The sequence below is a fragment of the Lepeophtheirus salmonis genome, chromosome 3 (assembly GCF_016086655.4).
Source record: "Lepeophtheirus salmonis chromosome 3, UVic_Lsal_1.4, whole genome shotgun sequence".
NCBI lineage: Eukaryota > Metazoa > Arthropoda > Copepoda > Siphonostomatoida > Caligidae > Lepeophtheirus > Lepeophtheirus salmonis.
Window position 1 is genome coordinate 3,915,577 of NC_052133.2, and position 17,930 is coordinate 3,933,506.

Below are 17,930 nucleotides of genomic sequence, written 5' to 3' on the forward strand. Positions count from 1 at the left end.
AAAAATATCGAAAATATTATTTCTAGGGTCAATAGATTATTTGTATATTTTAGCTTATTCACAATGTCGTAAGTGGGCTTGAGGCAATTAAAAAATGCAGGACTTTTCAGAGCCTTGACGAGGATTTTTCTTTGAGAGTGTCCGAATTTTGACTTACTCAAAAATATATCAATTAGACATTGTTATAGATACATATATTTTTTTTTTTCATGATAAATTTTGAAGACTTTTTTTTCATTTTTATACACAATTTGACACTTATTGAAAAAATGTTTAAAATTTGATATTTTCGTCACAATGTTTTGCATATTATTATTTTTTTTTTTTTTAGGGGGTGGGAAGATGTATGCTCTGTCGTCACGTGACGGGTGATGTTATTCACAACGCGCAGAATTATATTTTTACGGCGATACCTTGGGCAAGTACACCCATGCCCCCTCTAAAACCCGCAAAGTTTATAAAAATACCCATCATTTTTCAAATGATAAAAGCATTAATGTTATTAATATGTATTTTGGGATCAATTATCTTTAAATAAATGTAATGAAATAGTAGTCAACTTTATTGTATAAATGATATTTTAATTATATTTCATCAGGTTTGACTATCGATGACATTGAAATAACGATTACATCAAATTTTTCTGATGACTTAATGAAGTAAATAATAAATCAATAAGACTTAGGCTAATGCATTTGACTGTTGCTTAGAACGTGTCATAAACAACAGACGGATGTTAAGTCCTAATCAAGAGACACGAATTATAATAGTATAATTAATTAATATTACTGGAAACCCCCAATAGAGAAACAATCGATGTTTTCTAAACTCAGGGATTTGTTTCTTATCACAAGTGTTTGAATTCTATATAGATATAAAAGACAACAATATAAATTACTGAAGTATATACAAGGAATAATTCATCAGTATGGAGATAGTTCGTGGATCAACAATCAACTTTACTTTAATCTTTTGTCTGCTTTATAAGGTAGAGCTATTACCTTTATTGATAAATTATACCCTTATTTACTCACAGTAAACACTCTAGATCATCATTGTCCAAGGACATGGGAGACTCATTCAACCTCCTTCAAGAGCATCCATGTGGAGATATGGTTTTGCTAATCCTAAGGATTACAATGATAATGAAGGATTTTGTGGAGGACTTCAAGTAAGCCTTTTTATTTTTAACAATTTGATCTTCCTCATAGCTTATATTTCTTTAAACAGAAAATGATTGATCTTGGAGGATGTGGCATTTGTGGAGACTCTTTAGATGTTAAAACTCCAAGACCACATGAAGCTGGAGGAAAATATGGAAACGGAATCCTTGTTGAAGAATATATGGAGGGTTCTACTATACCTATTACGGTGCAAGTAACATCAAATCATAAAGGCTACTTCACCTTCAAGATGTGTCCAAATAACAATGTTAATAAGGATCCGGACCAAAGTTGTTTTGACCAGTAAAGTTTCAGTACAATCATTGTCAATTGGTATATATATACGTTTGCTTTTTAGGTACGTACTAACAGTTCATCCAACAATGGCTGATTATTATGTACTTCCAGATGGAAAAGCCAGGAACTTTAAGCTAGAATTAAAACTACCCAAAGGCTTAATATGTAATCAATGTATTTTACAAGTAAGTCTCTAACTTAAAAAAATTGTAGCTGAATTTCTTCGCAATTGATTTAAGCTTTAATTTCATAACTGTATAGATTTTTACTTCGATATATTAAGTTTGAACATACTAAGAATTAAATTGAATATTGTAAATGATACACTTGTACATAAATATTATGACAAACATATTTATCAAAATTTGAATATAATACTTAGATTTGACCACTTCATTCTATACATAATCACTATGAATAAAGTATTTATTTTCTCTTTAGTGGACATATACTGCAGGAAACAATTGGGGTGTTTGCGAGGATGGATCCCAAGCATTAGGATGTGGAATACAAGAGCAATTCCGAGCCTGCTCTGATGTATCAATTGTACCTAATGATGGATCTAAAACGTAAATATGAATAATTAAAAAAGTGTTCAAAGTTATATGTCTATTTTTTATTCAATTTGTAGGCCTCTTCCAACAAACTCTTCCATAGATCCTCGTCCAACACCAACAACTAACATTCCGACCACAGTAAAACTAGAAACTACACAGACAACAAAAAGAGTAAATGAGAGTTCTACTCCCATTGATAAGACTACAAAAGTGGCACCAATTTTACCAACTACTGCTGCCCCAGAGAGTGGAGAATGTAGGCCTGTCGGAATATGGGTTAAAGTAGCAGGAATGACTGAATGGTGTAAAATGGTCTGTACTAGTCCTGTTCCATTTTGTCCTGAATCCCATTGTGTTTGCGCATAAATGCTAAATAACATTTACAGATTATTTCACCGAAAATGACTTTAAGTTGTTTCAATTCTAAGTCAATCATTTTTACCTAGAAATTTAATAGAATCTGCTAAATATACGCAGTATCTACATATATCTACTATTCAATATATATTTGTCTAACTGTGTATATGCTGAATTGTAAAACATGATAATTTAATAATGTTATATATACCTATATAGGGGATGTTGTTGTCTGACGGATCTATATTGTTTTTATAAAAAGAAAACATGTAATTTTTTTAAAGCAAGAAATAACTTATGTTATTTATATATATGAAATCAATTGCTGACTAAATCTTCGATTGTAAAATACACACCGCATATGAAAATAATTAGAAAAAATAACTTTTTATAGTTACATACAATGATTATAGATAAAGCAGAATGTAGGGTTGTAAATCGTATGCCTTTTTGGTAAGCCTTTTTTGCCGTTTCAGGCTTTGATTTGGTCGGCCTTCCGCTTATATGACGATGATTGATGTCTTCGACATTGTTGACCTTAACCCTGTCCCTCCAGATGGTGGTTCTGTAGACATTTATGAAATGTGAAAAATCGAAGCTCAAAGCAAAGTTTATATCTCAATGTCACGGAGTTATTTGAATTTTTCGATATAACTTCCGACTTAGTGCTTACAATTTGAGTTACTGTCATGTTTTGATTAGATAGAGGGCGTCCTAGTGGCTATTCTTGCACATCAAATAGTCTCTCTAGGCTAAAAACTCAAGCAAATCTACCCTTTCTCATGCTTCAATGTACGTCTAGTTTTTTTAAAAATAAACGAAAGATGCAGGGTATTCTCCCTTCAGTTGTTTTCCCTAATTTTCATGAGTATTTTTATATCAATTTATACAAGTCAAGGACTTCAATTTAGTGTTTATTGTATGTAATATACATAGATAAACCAAAATTTATTCCTATAAAATAACATCTAAATAATTAATATAATAAGAAAAATACAAAAGACTAACTAACATATGTTTTGTTTTGTGTTTCAAAAAATTTATTTCCTTTATATCAGTAGAGGTTGCAACTGAATAAAAAAGCAAAAGTAGATCCGACACATTGCACATTTTTTTTTTTTTTTTTTTTTTTGGGGGGCTAACATAGAAAGTAAGGGTTGAGGGGAGCAGGTTCTGTTATTTCTGTAACAAGTTATTGAATAAATTGTAAGGGGATCTTTTTTAAAATGTAATGTCAACCCAAAATAAATTCGAAGGTAATTTCATAATCAAGCCTGTTAAATTGTGGGCTCAAATATTGATGGGCAATTTGGTAAATAAATTTCTAAATTAATATTAAATACATTGAATTAAAATGTATTCGATAAGTAATTGAAAATGTTTGTTTACATTCTTGTATGGAAATGTTTTGAACTTAGATATTGGTAATTTGTGAAAAAATATTACCAGTATTTATAAAACTTTCGATACAGCTTATGAAATATACTAACTCGTAAAAAATCACACAAAAGAAACTATTATGGACTCTACCACAAAAAATCTCTAGAGTGTGCATCAATTTTGTCATACCAAGAGGGCAGTGCAAGGTGATATTTTATAATTATTTTTAGAAAATTATAAGGGAGCTTCAGATAATGTAAAAGATACTGAAATAATATCTAGAATTAGATGAGTGATGTCCGTAATACCAACATTCGATTTTTTTATTTTGCAGTAGCATTGACAAAAGCCTTTTAAAACAAACGTACAATTGGAGTAAGCACTCAAACGTTATAATATTTCTGCTACAGAAGGGCAAGAATTGGCCTACTAGCGGAATCACGAAGCAGTAAAATGGATGTGCTCTTTTGATAGCAAGTTCTTAATTGGCAATTATAGCTTGTTATTTCTTATCTAAACTTTATTTAAAAAGAAATATAGCATCCTATTCAAATAATTTCGCCAAACAGATTTGTTCAGACAGATTATAAAATTAATATCAATCTCCTAGAAAGTATATTAAAATTCATCGAAGGATAAAGTTGGGATCTACATGTTGTGTCAGTCTGCGAATGTTACCAAAAATAAATAATAAAATCCTGGTTGAAGTAAAAATAATTTAATTGCCTTTCATGGCATTAAAACTCGAATAAGACACACAAAAAATATTTATTATTATTATTATTATTTTTTTATTCATCGAATTTTTTTTTTTTTCAATACCCTTATATAAATTATGCAAGGCTTAAATTTATTTAAAAATGATATAAACATTACACTATTGTTAAAATGTCATAAGAAGCATTGTTTTTATACATAAATCGGCACCTAGCAAATTGAATTACTAACTATTCCTACTAAACCATTGCTTATTAATTTTTCATTGGCAAAATACGGGAAAATAATGATGTATTATTATTTCGTGCAGCAACAACTGTAGTAACATCATTTTAATTTCAATATAAATGATATCAGGATAAACCAATCCCTAAAAGGACTGTAGAGGTCATCCTTAGCACTGTTTCACCCAAAACCTTATTAAAATAAATTTAGACATTAAAGATGAGATTGTGTGTTTGCCGAAATAAAATAATATTAAATGTTTTATTATTGTTTTTTCCAACTTATCACTTCTTAAGGAAATAAAAATAAGTGGCTAAATATATATAGGAAAAGTAACAAAGATGAACGGGTATAAAGAAATAAATGTGTACAAAATGGATTATATTGTGTTTTTTTCTCCTCAAATACTGTCAATTTCGTTGGTCTCTTCCTCAGAACTACCAACGACATCAAATTCAATTTCATCGTCGATGGTCTCTTCGCCAAAAGTGACTGTTTCATTGATTTTAACTGTTTCAGGAAATTCGCCGTAGGTTTTTAAGTTGCGAGCCTCTTCTGCTGAATACTTGAGAATGAGATCTGCCTTTGCATCTTGATAGTCTCTTAAACCAACAAGAATTATATCTGATTGATTGATCTATACTTTTTTCCTTAGTTTTCCACGAATGTAACATAACCTTTTCGCACCGTCAAAGCACATAGCTTCGAGACGACCGTTTCCCAACATTTTAGTTACTTGTGCGTACTCTTGTCTGTCTTCTCGGAAGGCTAATTCTCTTTTGAGATCTTCGTTTTCATTCTTCCCTCGGCGGCGATTCTTAACTCTCTTTCCTTTATGTTTGGGCATTCTTGAGTTTTTATTAGCTTATTTCAATTGGAACGTTAGAACTCCTTTTGTCTTTTTGTCTTCAATAAAAAAATATTGGGGGAGACATATAAATGAAAAATAAATAAATATACTTTCTTATTTAATTTTTAGAATTTGTAAATTAAATTCAATATAAAACCGTATCTTCAGACTGGATAAAAATATAAAAGCAAAGCAAGCAAGTCAAAAAAAAAAAAAATTATTAATCATTGAGATAGGACTTAGTCGTCTAAACGATTGGTAGAGCCGATTTAGCATCACATGCAACGATTTTGACACGGTCTACTTTTGCAAATTCTGATACCTCCTTGAATTCAACCTCATTTAGCATAAAAGTCCAAACGTTATCGCAAAAGCGATAGGTGTTTAAATTTTCGACGTATTTTAACTCGTTTGTTGAGAGCATTATTGATGGATCGATCAAACTGCAGAAGTACTTTTAACGCTAAAGCAGGTGAGAGCATTTGCATGAGTTCATCAAGAGTTTCTTGAAGTGTATGCCCCAGAGTTGTATTACGATAAAGTTGGTACGCCATGATCATTTGAAACAACAGAATTGAGAAACTTCTTCGGGAATTATTTGTAAAAAAAATCAGGGGAAAATGTAAGATAAAACCAGCTCACACAGTTAACAATTTTGACTCATTCGCCTAGAAAGTTGTTTGTGAAGGAGTTGCTTTGATGATTTGATTTAGATTTATCGTGTGTGTTGTGAAGAAGAGTTTACTTTATTTTTTGATTATTGTCCTCCACGCAGAGCATGGACCAGATGGAAGATTTATTATTTATTCTTATTTTTTAAGAGATTTGATCATAGTAATATAATTATTCTTACAGAAATAGTTGAAATTGCAAAATTGATACGTTTCATGTCGACTACAAATGCAATAATTGAAAGATCTTTATCTGCCTTGAAACGAGTAAAAACTTATTTAAGGATCAACCACTATATATTTCTGTTTAAACAACTTATTGGTTCAATGTACATTTTCACAAGGATTCAGTTAACAAAATTGATTCGACTCAGGTCGAAAATAATTTCATTGACCAATGCCAATGTAGAATTGATATTTTTCGCCATTATAATAAATGAATAATCATCTGGTGCGTGATTTATTTCATATAATTAAGTTAAAGTTTATTTTGTTCCCTTGAAAATATCCACGTTAATTTAGCTTACGAATTATTGATTTAAAATGTTTTTCAAAAAATTCTGAGTAGAGGGAGTGTCAAATAGTATAGAAGGAATAATATTTTTCTTGTTTCAATTTGAACAGATTTCATTCTTCATGCAGTGAATATAATTAATATATAATTTTGTAAAATGTCAAGTACTCTTTTGAACCCTGAATAGATTTTTTTGGTCTTATTACTGTGAAAAGTTTTGATATCGGATATCTTGGAGGTTAGAGTGGCTGCAACGCTCTACCAAATTGAGAAATTGTTTTGTCAAATCGTCACCATTAAAAAAATTATCCATTTGATTAAAATAAATTAAATGTCAAAGCTTTCGTCAAAACAGGCTATTCGTCCCCCTCCCCCCCGATAAAAAAAACCTGAGCAAGCCCATGATTTATTTGAGTAATTCATAGTCCTTATCTCAAAAATTAATTTTATCTTCTGTTGCATATTGATGAAAAAATTATGTTTGAAAAATTTCAGTCTTCAAAGCCGTTTTAGCCATCTACAGCCATTTCAAATGACTTTTTTTTACGAAATTCTCTATTTGTTAAGGGATATAGAGCTTTCAATTTTAAAGTTATATTACTGAATTTCGAAAACTTTTTTATAAAATTTATTTTTCTCAAGTGATATAGAAGAATATAATCCTGATTTTTCATTTGGACGAAAAACAAATTCTCGGCAAAAATACTATTTCAGATACTCAAAATGATCAGAAACCTTGTACTGACCTCTAAATCGAATCAAATATGTATCAAAGCTCAGTCCTTAATTTATTGCAAGTGGCAATATAAAACTTGTGGCATGATTTGGAATTATTTATTGGTTCCAGTTGATTTATTTTCAACTTTCAATGTCCATGAAAAGATAGTATCAAATAAAAGTTGTCAATTCATTATTTGTTTCAACTTTGTGTGACATCACCATCAAGAACCTTTGGAATTATATTTAATGATGTTCCCATTGATTTGTCTAAGAAATCATTTAATACATTTCTCAACTTCTTTAGGTTAGATATGATCAATGTTCTGATCACATCAAAATATCGTAGTCCAAAGACATATGTTCTCTGTCGATGGAATCCTTCAAATAGTTTGAAAGACTTTTACTCATTTGATTTAATTAATTGAAAGGCTGTCTGGAAAATATCTAGGATATTTCTTGGATTTATTGTTTTCAAATCAAGATAAATCTTCCTTCATTTTAAGTATCCATTTATTGAATTAAACATTTGTGGATGTAGCCTGGGGAGGATTAAGGTACTCATGGCCCCGTAGGCTATTTTTTCTCTGGGCCCCACTTATGCATTATTTTCTCCCAGAAAAAAGTAATTTAACACCCATTTACTATAACAGCCTTTATTTGTAATAAAAATAATACAGAAAGCCATTTAAAGGACATCAGCATGCTTAACAAACAATAAGCTTTCTGAGTCAAGGCACATCTGCAGCACCAGCAGCACAGACCACCTTGCACAAATCAAGCAGTGGGCAGAGTGATACAATTTCAAGAAAAAAACATAGTACAGCAGCAGAAAACCTGTGTCTGTGTGTGGCAGCAATGTAACAGAACTGCAGCCCAGTGAATACACACAACTCACTTTCCCAGGGATCTTTTTCTTGTCTTCCTGGATGAAAATTCTTTAATGAGGCTGGTAAAATCTAGTTTCCTAAGAATATCACTCTCAATACTCATCAAAGACAGGTGAGTCTGTTTTGGCCCATTGTGGATCTCAGTTTATTCTTCACAAGTCCAAGTTTTGAGAATGAACACTCCCCAGTGGCATTGGTAACAGGTTAAGTCAAAAAGAGCCATGGTACTATATCAACATTCGGAAACACTGACTGTAGTCTCCGTCCTCTTATATGACTCAGCAGTGACCTAGCTGAGGTGGCATCCTGTCCCTTATTGAATTCTCTGAACTGTCACATTTTCGTCCACAAATTTTCCTTCTAGATCACCTGAATAGTTCCTCTGTAGATCAACTGCTCCTGAAAAGATATCTTGTGTGGAGATAGATGGAATGTTGTTCAGAAATCAAAATGTGTGCTGAGCATGGGTGTAGGAGTGATACCTGCGATCCATTTTAGCAAGGAGACGATATATGGCAGCAATGAACACTATCGCTTTGAACCTGTCACAGCCCCAGTCTGCTCACAGTCCAGTCCAGTTCCCACATCTGCTTGTTTTCTTCTTCTTCTTTATCTGTGTGTGTCCGCTGTATATTGCTTGGATACTGTCGAAGAAATTTCTTTTGTTTCACTCTGAAAGTTTTGTAAAAATTATCACGTAGGTTGGCAACATAATCCCTCAATGAGCTGATCAAATTGACAGCATTACATAAATCCAGTTCCATAGTTTGCAGTGCAGTACTGGTCTTATGGAAACGTTGCAGTATTATGTTCCACATGTTGCACAGGAATACATTCTCTATCTTTTCCATTTTACTGTAGAGTTTCCTTACTTCATTTCGAGTTATAAAATTTTGGCTGGAGTCCTCACTTAACATTAGCAAGGACTCTTTGATCCTCGCATAGTTCTGGTGCAGTGCTTTTGTTGCTTATACATGTGCTGACCATATCGTGTGAGACAAACTTTTTAAAGCTTCTATTCTGTGGTTATCATTGGGTTTTAGCCCCTTTGTCATAACCTGCCGACGAGATGTGGATTTGGAGGAAAAATTAAAAAGTGTATGTACGAACTTAAAAAATTCCTTAGTCTCAAGGTAGCAGTTAACACTGTTACCCCCCGACTAAATTAAGTGGGTGTTCAGCGCACGGTACCCATTCAGCCAAAGGATTAATTTGTTTAATGCGTGAATAAAGGCTACTCTAAGTACCGGACATATTGGCGGTATTATCGTAGTATTGGCCTCTGCAGTTATTTATATCAATACCCATATCCTGTAAAACACCGAGAACAGATCAGCAGATTGACTCTCTTGAGTGACTTTGAATAGGCAGAAACATAACAAAACGCTCCTCAATCCTGCCATCGGGTGACACATATCTCATCATTAATATCAGCTGATCTATGTGGGTCATATCTGGGGTTGAATCGACACTTATTGAAAAGTACCTTCCCACTTTTATTTGCATGATAGTCTCTGCAATAGTCTTTTCAAACATGTTGTTGAAGACAAATAGAAAGGTGTTCCATAACCAGTATTGCCATATTTTTCAATATGGGCTTTCAGAAATGGATCAAGCCGTGGGAATAATTTAAGTACAACGCCTCATGCGCGAGGTAGGGGAAACCAAAGAGGAAAACTCTCCTACGCGGTGCAGGGAGAAAACCTTATTCTTGTGAAAGGAAAATCCACGTGATGCAATCCTATTCATGATAATATGCATGATCGGATATGCTTGTAGCCAGATTCCAACAACAGGTGACAGCATTGTGATGCAAGAATGATCAATCAAATCAATGAGCTGATTGGATAGAAGTGCCCCATTTTTGTCGAATCAGTGCTTTTTTGTTTGTTTATCACCCCAAAACGAATAAAGTTCCATTCTTTTTATACCATTACATTTCGGAAAAATAGTCTGACCAATTCAAGGTCCTCTTCATTCGTGGGACCCCTAGGCTACAGCCTAGGAAATCCTGTGCATTAATCCCGATTGGATGTAGCTAACCGTATGAAAAATTTAAGAAATAGATGTGTTACTATTAAATAAATTTAGAGAAAATTGACTCCCTCAAATGACAATGCCAGCAAGACTTTTTGCGACACGTCCAATTCACAGAGAGTTAGTCCACTCGAGAAATCCTGAGCGTGCTCCCGCTCAGTTACTAATTTTGGTAGTGCACTCCCGCTCTTTTTGTAAAGCAATGAGCATGCTCCCGCTACGGCTCATTCAAAAATGAGTGGCGCTCATTTGTTTGTTCGTATTTGAACTTAGGAACTCTTTATGTCTGTATGCTACAAAAAAAATCAAATTCAATTTCTTCCCCTTTAAACCTGTTTTATCTAATAGATAATAGTAAAGAAGACATTTTGATAACAAGATCATGTCTCTAGTTTCAATATTAAGGAAGTTATGGCCAATTTATCATCGGAATTTCACGCCATTTTTTCGTAGTGTTAAATCTGTTAATGTTATAACCTAAAACAAAATCTGTGATATAATAAAATATCATATTTCAATGAAACAACAAAACTTTCTTAAATATCAAGAAAATTGAATGAAATTTTCATAAATTACAGAATACAGTACTTTATAAAATATTATAGCTTTTCTTGAGACATAACTTTAACCGTCTTTTCTGGTAATCTTTAAAATTATTCTTTAACTTTCAAATTTTTCGATGTTATCTCATAAGATGCAGAAAACTGAAAAAGTAATACAAATTTATATAGATGAGCGAAAATTTGAGCGATTTTTTCGCTCTTCTAAAATGGTGAGCGCGCTCCTGCTCTCCCTCGTTATTCAAAACTATGAGCACACTCCCGCTCAAGAATTTGAGCCTCCCTCGGCTTTTTAGTCTTTCTTTTTATCGGTCCGATCTTTTTTTAGCATTCAACAGTCCTTCAATCCTACTATTATTTTTTTTCTTCACTCTTTAGGATTAAAGACGAGCAAAATAATGACTGATAGCTAGAACGTATAATAATAAGTTTTGGACCAATCTAATTCCACTACAGCCCTCCTTTCTTTGAGAAGTACTTATATCGAGTACAAAAATTGAAATGGTTTTGAGAAAATTTAAAAAAAATTCAAGTTTTCAAACTAGGGTAGAGATAACTTAACATCTGGATAAATGATTCCCTTTTAAAATCACACAGCCTCTCTATTATAACCATTTCTATTTTAATTTAATATGTTATATTATTTTATTGTCAATTAGTATAAAATATTAATAAATAAATACATAATTTCCATAGAAAGTGATTATTCTTCCTAGACGTCAAATATGACTTTAACTTACATGGTTCCTTGTTGCTACATTAATAAAGCAACTGGTCGAAAGCTCAAAGATAATAAAATAAGATCTTTTTTGCATAAATTTGCAATGTCAAGCATGGAAATTCTTAATAAATTGAAATCAGCTATACTAAGTTTATCATTGGATGTTATTTTATAGGTGAGTTAGTCTACATCGAGTGATCATTGATCAACCAAATCATGAGTTATTTCAATTGAAGAAGATTCTTAGCAGTCGTATCTAAGCATAATTATATAAATAAATATCAGGAATTAAATGTTGAATTGCTCTCATACTAAAATCATCAAAATCAATTTAAAATGAAAGAAATATAAACTCAACTTCATTATTTGCCGTGTCTTTAGTTTGAGTAGTGGCGATAATATCGATTTTTTTGCATTTGCGATATACTCATTCATGCTTCACATGTTGAGTAATCCACATAATCGTTTCTTAATCCATGATACAAGTTTAAAACTCCTGTGGTTAAAGCAGATATCCTCTAAATATCAATTGTCCTAAAAATTATACATTTTTTTGATTATAATTTTTGTGAAAATCTAACGCCTTTTTGTCAAGTTTTTTTATGTATTATATGTGACCAAATAGTGAATGAATGACAACTATTCACAATTAAAGGAACTTTTGATTTCATTGATATTTTATTGATGGATAACTAAAAAATAATGTGTTCATAGTTATTCTTACCCTATCCCCCATATGTTTTAATAGTCAATACCTTTGTTTTTTATGGCTGCTACTTGACGATTTTTGTATGATTCTACAAGCTTCCTGCATGTGTCCCGTGCAATGTTGGCCCACTCTTCCTTGGCAAAGGCTTCAAGCTGGGTTATGTTGGTGGTTTCCTAGACATCACTCTTGTCTTCAAGTCCCGCCACAAGTTCTCGATAGGATTCAAGTCTGGATTTTGACTCAGCCATTCCAGAATGTTGATATTGTTATACTTGAACCATTTCTTCACTACCTTAGTATTGTGTTTTGGATCATTATCCTGCTGGTACGTCCAGTTGTGGCAAAGCTCGAGTTTCTCAGCAGACTCCTTTAAGTTTTCATCAAGGATCTTGATATAATCCTAATTCTTCATAATTCTTTTGACCTTGACGAGGTTCCCTGTACTACTGGAAGAGAAGCATGCCCATAGTATTATGCTACAGCCACCATGCTTCATGGTGAGGACAGTGTTCCTCAGCTTGTATGCTTCTTCTTTCTTCCTCCAGACATACTGAACTTCCATATGGACAAATAGCTCTAATTTCGTCTCATCAGACCATAAGACGGTTGACCAAAAGCTGGGATCTTGCTTCAGATCACCTCTAGCAAAGGCCTGGCGAGCGTCTACATGTTTTTTCCCCGCGCAGCAGTGTCTTCCATAGCCTACGTCGATGGATACCTCCTCTGTGCAAGACTCGCTCGATTTTGGACTGTGATACCTTCGTACCTACCCGTTTAAGCGTTTCCATTGGAGTCTTAGTTGTTGTCCGTGATTCTTGTTGACCTCTCGGCATAATTGTCTGGCAAGTTTTGGGGCTTCTTGCCCCGCCTGTCTAAGTGTTGAAGCTCTTGTGCTTGTTAATTATGCTCTGGACAGTTACCACAGGGGAATCATACTGCTTTGAAATGACCTTGTAACGTTTTGCTTCACTGTTGGCATTCACAAGACGTCCTTAGAGCTCCTTCATCTTCACCATGATCACCAAAATTGAGTGTGATAAGACGACTATTACAATTTACACTATTCATTAAATAGTGTAATAGTAGTCTCGTCACACTCAATTTTTGATAAAAATAGTATTTATACTCTTCTGGAAAGATGCTATTTCTGATCTTGTTTAACATTTGGTCATCAAAAGAGATATTTATTCTATTAAGATATCTTGAAAGAACTTTAAGACAAAGATCAACATCTTGGACCCGTTTTCATTGACATTATATCACGGGTATTAATAATTTTGAACATCGCATTTTTTTGTCATGCATCAATTAAATATCAAAAAGAATTGTATATTGATGTCATTCTTTCACTTGTTGCTACACATAATTTATAAGCAACCTTAACAAAAATGCATTAGTTTCATCAAAAAAAAAAAAAATTAACATAAGTATGAATAATTTTGAGGACAAGTGTATGCAAAAGGGAGGATCAAATCAATTTTACAAGAGGTGAGCCATGAGTTACTTAATGTGAAGTCATCTGGGTACTCCCTGAAAAAATATCTTCCTTCGATGAGGTTTAATAAGAAGCCCTTCCTCCATACTCACTGATAAAGGCAATCTGCTGTTAAGTTAGATCTGAAAGGGATAACAAGGAAATGCTATATAAAAAATTAGCTCTTTCTTCGACAGAATTGAATCCTCCTTGATACTTGCTTTTGGAGCACTCTTTCAAGTTTCACTCCGAAAGATAACATTTTCAGACAAAATCTTTCGTCAGACAATCTAAAATCCCATGATTTATTACTTAGATCACAAATGAGGCTTTTAATATAAGTTGGGATAAGTCCCTCTCTCTGAGTTCACGAATCATCATTTTTTAACACGAATTAATTATTCTTTTAATTCTACAATTATTATTTAATGAAAGAATTATATATTTATTATTTATTTTCAAGGTTCCATTGAGGAGGTGGCCTGTCTTGTGTCTATCCAGATGTTAAGTAATCTATGACTAGGGACTCCTATCTAAGTCAGGTATTAAGTTCATGTCCTCACTTTTAATAAAATTTATTGAATAAGATTATAAATGTTTCTGTTGGTCATTCATCCAAGATGATACACTTCAAAAACACTTTTTGTTATCCAAGTCTTATTATTTTTTTCAAATATGTATTGATTTCTATAATTTAAATGATAATAATGACAAATTTTAAAATAGGCAATGAAATGAGTTAGTTTTCTAAGAAAAAAGAAAATATTAGCGAAGGAAAGGGGTAGTCCTTGGCGAATTATGTCCCTCATCATCGTAAATTTTCAATACTCACCTGCAATAAGGACTGATTTAAATATAAAAAAATCATTGTTAGGTGTAACTTTTAGCAAAATATTGCAGGATATAACAATGTTTCTATATCACCAACCTATATATTATAATATTATATAGGTCGGTGGTCAATATTCGTATTTAAATTAGTTGATAATGGGAGCAAGTCAATGCTTTCTAGTAACATTGAAGCAATGCTCCTTCGCTCAATGAGATGACTCATACTAAGATTTTTTTTCTTATGTCAATAACCTAGTTTTAATTTTGAACATCACGTAACCATAAAAACTACATTATAAACGATCATTAATTTACATTATCCCCAAGTTGCAACATAAATATTCATAACACGATCCTTTCAAAGCATATTTATTGATCAGATGATGGATTTTATTTTTTTATTTCTCACTCATTCATCATATATTTATAAAGGTTTTGTGATAAAAGTGTAAACTTCAATCTGAAGCTTCATCATGTTATTATAACTTGCCAAGTAGGGAAGACCGAAAAAGTTATATCAAATACCATATAGTGGAAATTGATTCAATTTTAGATTTGTGATACAAAATACATTTTATTTCTCTAAATATTATGATTATTCATATTAAATATTATACACAGATTTATTTTGCTTAATCCAGGATTAAGCTAATAATTTCCCTTGACTTTGATTAAATGATTACTCCTTTGGGAATTTTGCAGTCCGTAGATTAATAATGAATTTTTGCTTATTGATAGTTAAATATATAATCTTTATTTCTGCACATGAGTCAAAATCTGGTTCCTCCTACAGATATTATGTAATTCCAATGAGTCTTGTCCAACATAGATTACTAAATTTCAATTTAACAATCCTATCGCCATAACTATTTTTAGCTCGAACAAATGGGCATTCATGGGAAATCATGATGAAAAGCTGATATGGAGTAGGTTTTCACCTAAGAATATATGTTATTATAATCATTTGTTATATTATTACTTCTCAAGATGTCTCGAATGGAGACAAAATCGTTTAAATGTTACTGATCCTCTAAACATCTATGTTTTATTGTGTTAGTTGAGTCCGTCTTCCTTAAAATATATATAAAGTTATTTAAATATATTCTTTGGTTTTCACACACTTAATAACTATACCCTGGGACGTCCGCAGGATTATATTAGTGAATGTGTGTGGGGGATGGGGGTAGGACATGATTTATTTTTGCTCTCCGCTGCATAAATTGATCGAATGACCTTTTTTTTAAAGAGATCTTTAAAAAAAATAGTTTCTCCATTTTTCATATATTTTTTTTATATTAAAGCGGTATTTTTTTTAAAATTCATTCATTTGGATGAGGGGGAGCTTCAGTCAGGCCTCCCCCCCCCACTCCCCTAATACCATCAAAAATTATTATTAGACTCAACCAAATAATATTTAGAAATAATTAATTAGTATAGCAACGTGTACCATTGCCTGTGACGACGACCAACTCTATGATTGAGGCAAGTTATCGAACCCAAAATTAATTCTACGAAGTCAAGAAGCATAAAAAATATACACTACTATTTAATATTGCTGGAATAAATTGAAGGTAGAAAAACAAGCCATCAATATCATACATAGTGATTGGTGATATTCATTTGTGGATTTAGACCCAGTTGACTTAAATTTAAGTTAGGCTTATGTTCAGGGCAACTTAAATTAGTAGACATCATAAGTTCATAGTTTTAAATTTGATGCAACGGCATTAGTATGACAACCTGCTCGGGTCTTCCCTATAGGTATCAATATTTACGTCACTTCAACATATGATCACTCAATGGATAAATCAAGTGTAACTAAAAAATATTTAGGTAGTTTGAGACTAAATTTTAATCCATGATGGTAGGATCATATTCATCCACTTCATCTTCGCAACCCTTTCCTTTATCGAAACTGATTTTTACTTTCGTCCAAAGAATTGCTGCACCAATATCAAGTAGAATTCTTATTAAAGCAGAAAAATCTCCATCTTTTAAACGATATTTCGTTCTACCTCCAGCAAGGACCTATTACTTTTATGAAGCTAAAATCAAATATCCAGTCTTACTTATGTTTAATTCAAAGAAGACAAATGTACCTAGGATGTGTGAAAAAAAACAATTAGATCTTGGCTCTAAACTTTTAGCTGAAAGTCTTTTAATGTTTGTTGCCTCCATATTTGCTTTCAACGAGTACTACAAATCTAAGAAATGTGATGTGGAAGACGAATACATCGAATTTCTAAAAGAGTCCGGACATAGAATTAATCGCATTGTTCTTCATTCTCCAGATATAGATAGGCTTAATAATGAATTACTTTCAATCATGTCAGGAACATTGAGCTAGTAAATATCACTGGAGCCATATTCTTTATTAATGTTATTATTCAGAAAATATCAAAAGAAAATATAACGCGATGAAAAATATTATATTATGAAAATGGGTCCATTAAAATTGGGTTTTTATTAGCTACAATTTATATTTAAGACTATGCATGTAACCATACTTATCAAAGTTAAAAAATACGAATTTTTATATGAGCTAGATGAGGGAACTTAATTTCGCAAGTATCGTAGATACGGAATTCTCCAAGCTACGTATACAGTCAGTCTGCATAAAAGAAACCCTTTCTCAGCCACAAGTCTTTTACTCCATAAAATACTTTGCATACAAGCTCCATAATACTAAAAATCCGGATAAGTGCAATTTTTGATTAAAAAATTCTTAAAAATTAAGATGGAATTTTACAAATATTTTTTGAATTGCCACGAGTTATTTTTTACATATGTCATTGGTCTATTCTATTATAATGTCGGAAGAAGATTCGTTCAATTTAATGGTACAATCCAAACGTTGAGGAAATTGGGAAAAATAATTTTAAATCTTCCTCAGCAAAAAAACAGAAATAATGGACCATATCATATAAATATGTCACGAAATTAATAGCAAATTAAGTTATTTCAATGTGTTGGTCACCAATATATTTCAATAACAAAAAAAATGCAGATCTTTTTTTTCCTCATCGAATCAGAGCAAAATTTCCTTGGATTTGAATGTATAAAAGACTAAAATATCTTCATTATCATCTATAAAAGACACAACTAAGTCTAAATCCAATAAGTTATCTCAGATTGTAATCCATATCTCCCCTCAGATGAAAAAATGAACTGAAAAATCCTTAAAATCTTATTTTCAATTAAATTCTTAGATTGAATAAATCTGATACGTCCACAGTACAAAAATAAACCAATTTTATTGT

General features: G+C 32.1%; 2 protein-coding genes and 1 pseudogene across 2 annotated transcripts; 2 read left to right on the forward strand and 1 right to left on the reverse strand.

The window, feature by feature from the left end:
- Positions 1-697: 697 nt before the first annotated feature.
- Positions 698-3,387, forward strand: LOC121114376 (uncharacterized). Its single transcript, XM_040708326.2, has 6 exons — positions 698-988; positions 1,049-1,171; positions 1,231-1,466; positions 1,522-1,645; positions 1,902-2,029; positions 2,092-3,387. The coding sequence occupies exons 1-6, from the start codon at positions 929-931 to the stop codon at positions 2,381-2,383; spliced, it is 963 nt and encodes a 320-aa protein (XP_040564260.1). The 5' UTR covers positions 698-928; the 3' UTR covers positions 2,384-3,387.
- Positions 3,388-5,069: 1,682 nt separating this feature from the next.
- On the reverse strand, positions 5,070-5,543 carry LOC121114377 (eukaryotic translation initiation factor 1A, X-chromosomal-like; annotated as a pseudogene).
- A 10,902-nt stretch (positions 5,544-16,445) lies between these two features.
- LOC121114375 (optic atrophy 3 protein homolog) lies at positions 16,446-17,100 on the forward strand. The gene has a single exon (XM_040708324.2). It carries the CDS (start codon positions 16,529-16,531, stop codon positions 17,015-17,017), a length of 489 nt encoding a protein of 162 aa, XP_040564258.1. The 5' UTR covers positions 16,446-16,528; the 3' UTR covers positions 17,018-17,100.
- The last annotated feature ends 830 nt before the right edge of the window (positions 17,101-17,930 follow it).

Coding starts and splice junctions, on each gene's coding strand:
- LOC121114375 (XM_040708324.2), top strand. CDS start 16,529: ATGATGGTAGGATCATATTCATCCACTTCATCTTCGCAACCCTTTCCT.
- LOC121114376 (XM_040708326.2), top strand. CDS start 929: ATGGAGATAGTTCGTGGATCAACAATCAACTTTACTTTAATCTTTTGT. Junction 989..1,048: donor TCTTTTGTCTGCTTTATAAG/GTAGAGCTATTA, acceptor TAAACACTCTAG/ATCATCATTGTCCAAGGACA. Junction 1,467..1,521: donor GACCAAAGTTGTTTTGACCA/GTAAAGTTTCAG, acceptor TTTGCTTTTTAG/GTACGTACTAACAGTTCATC.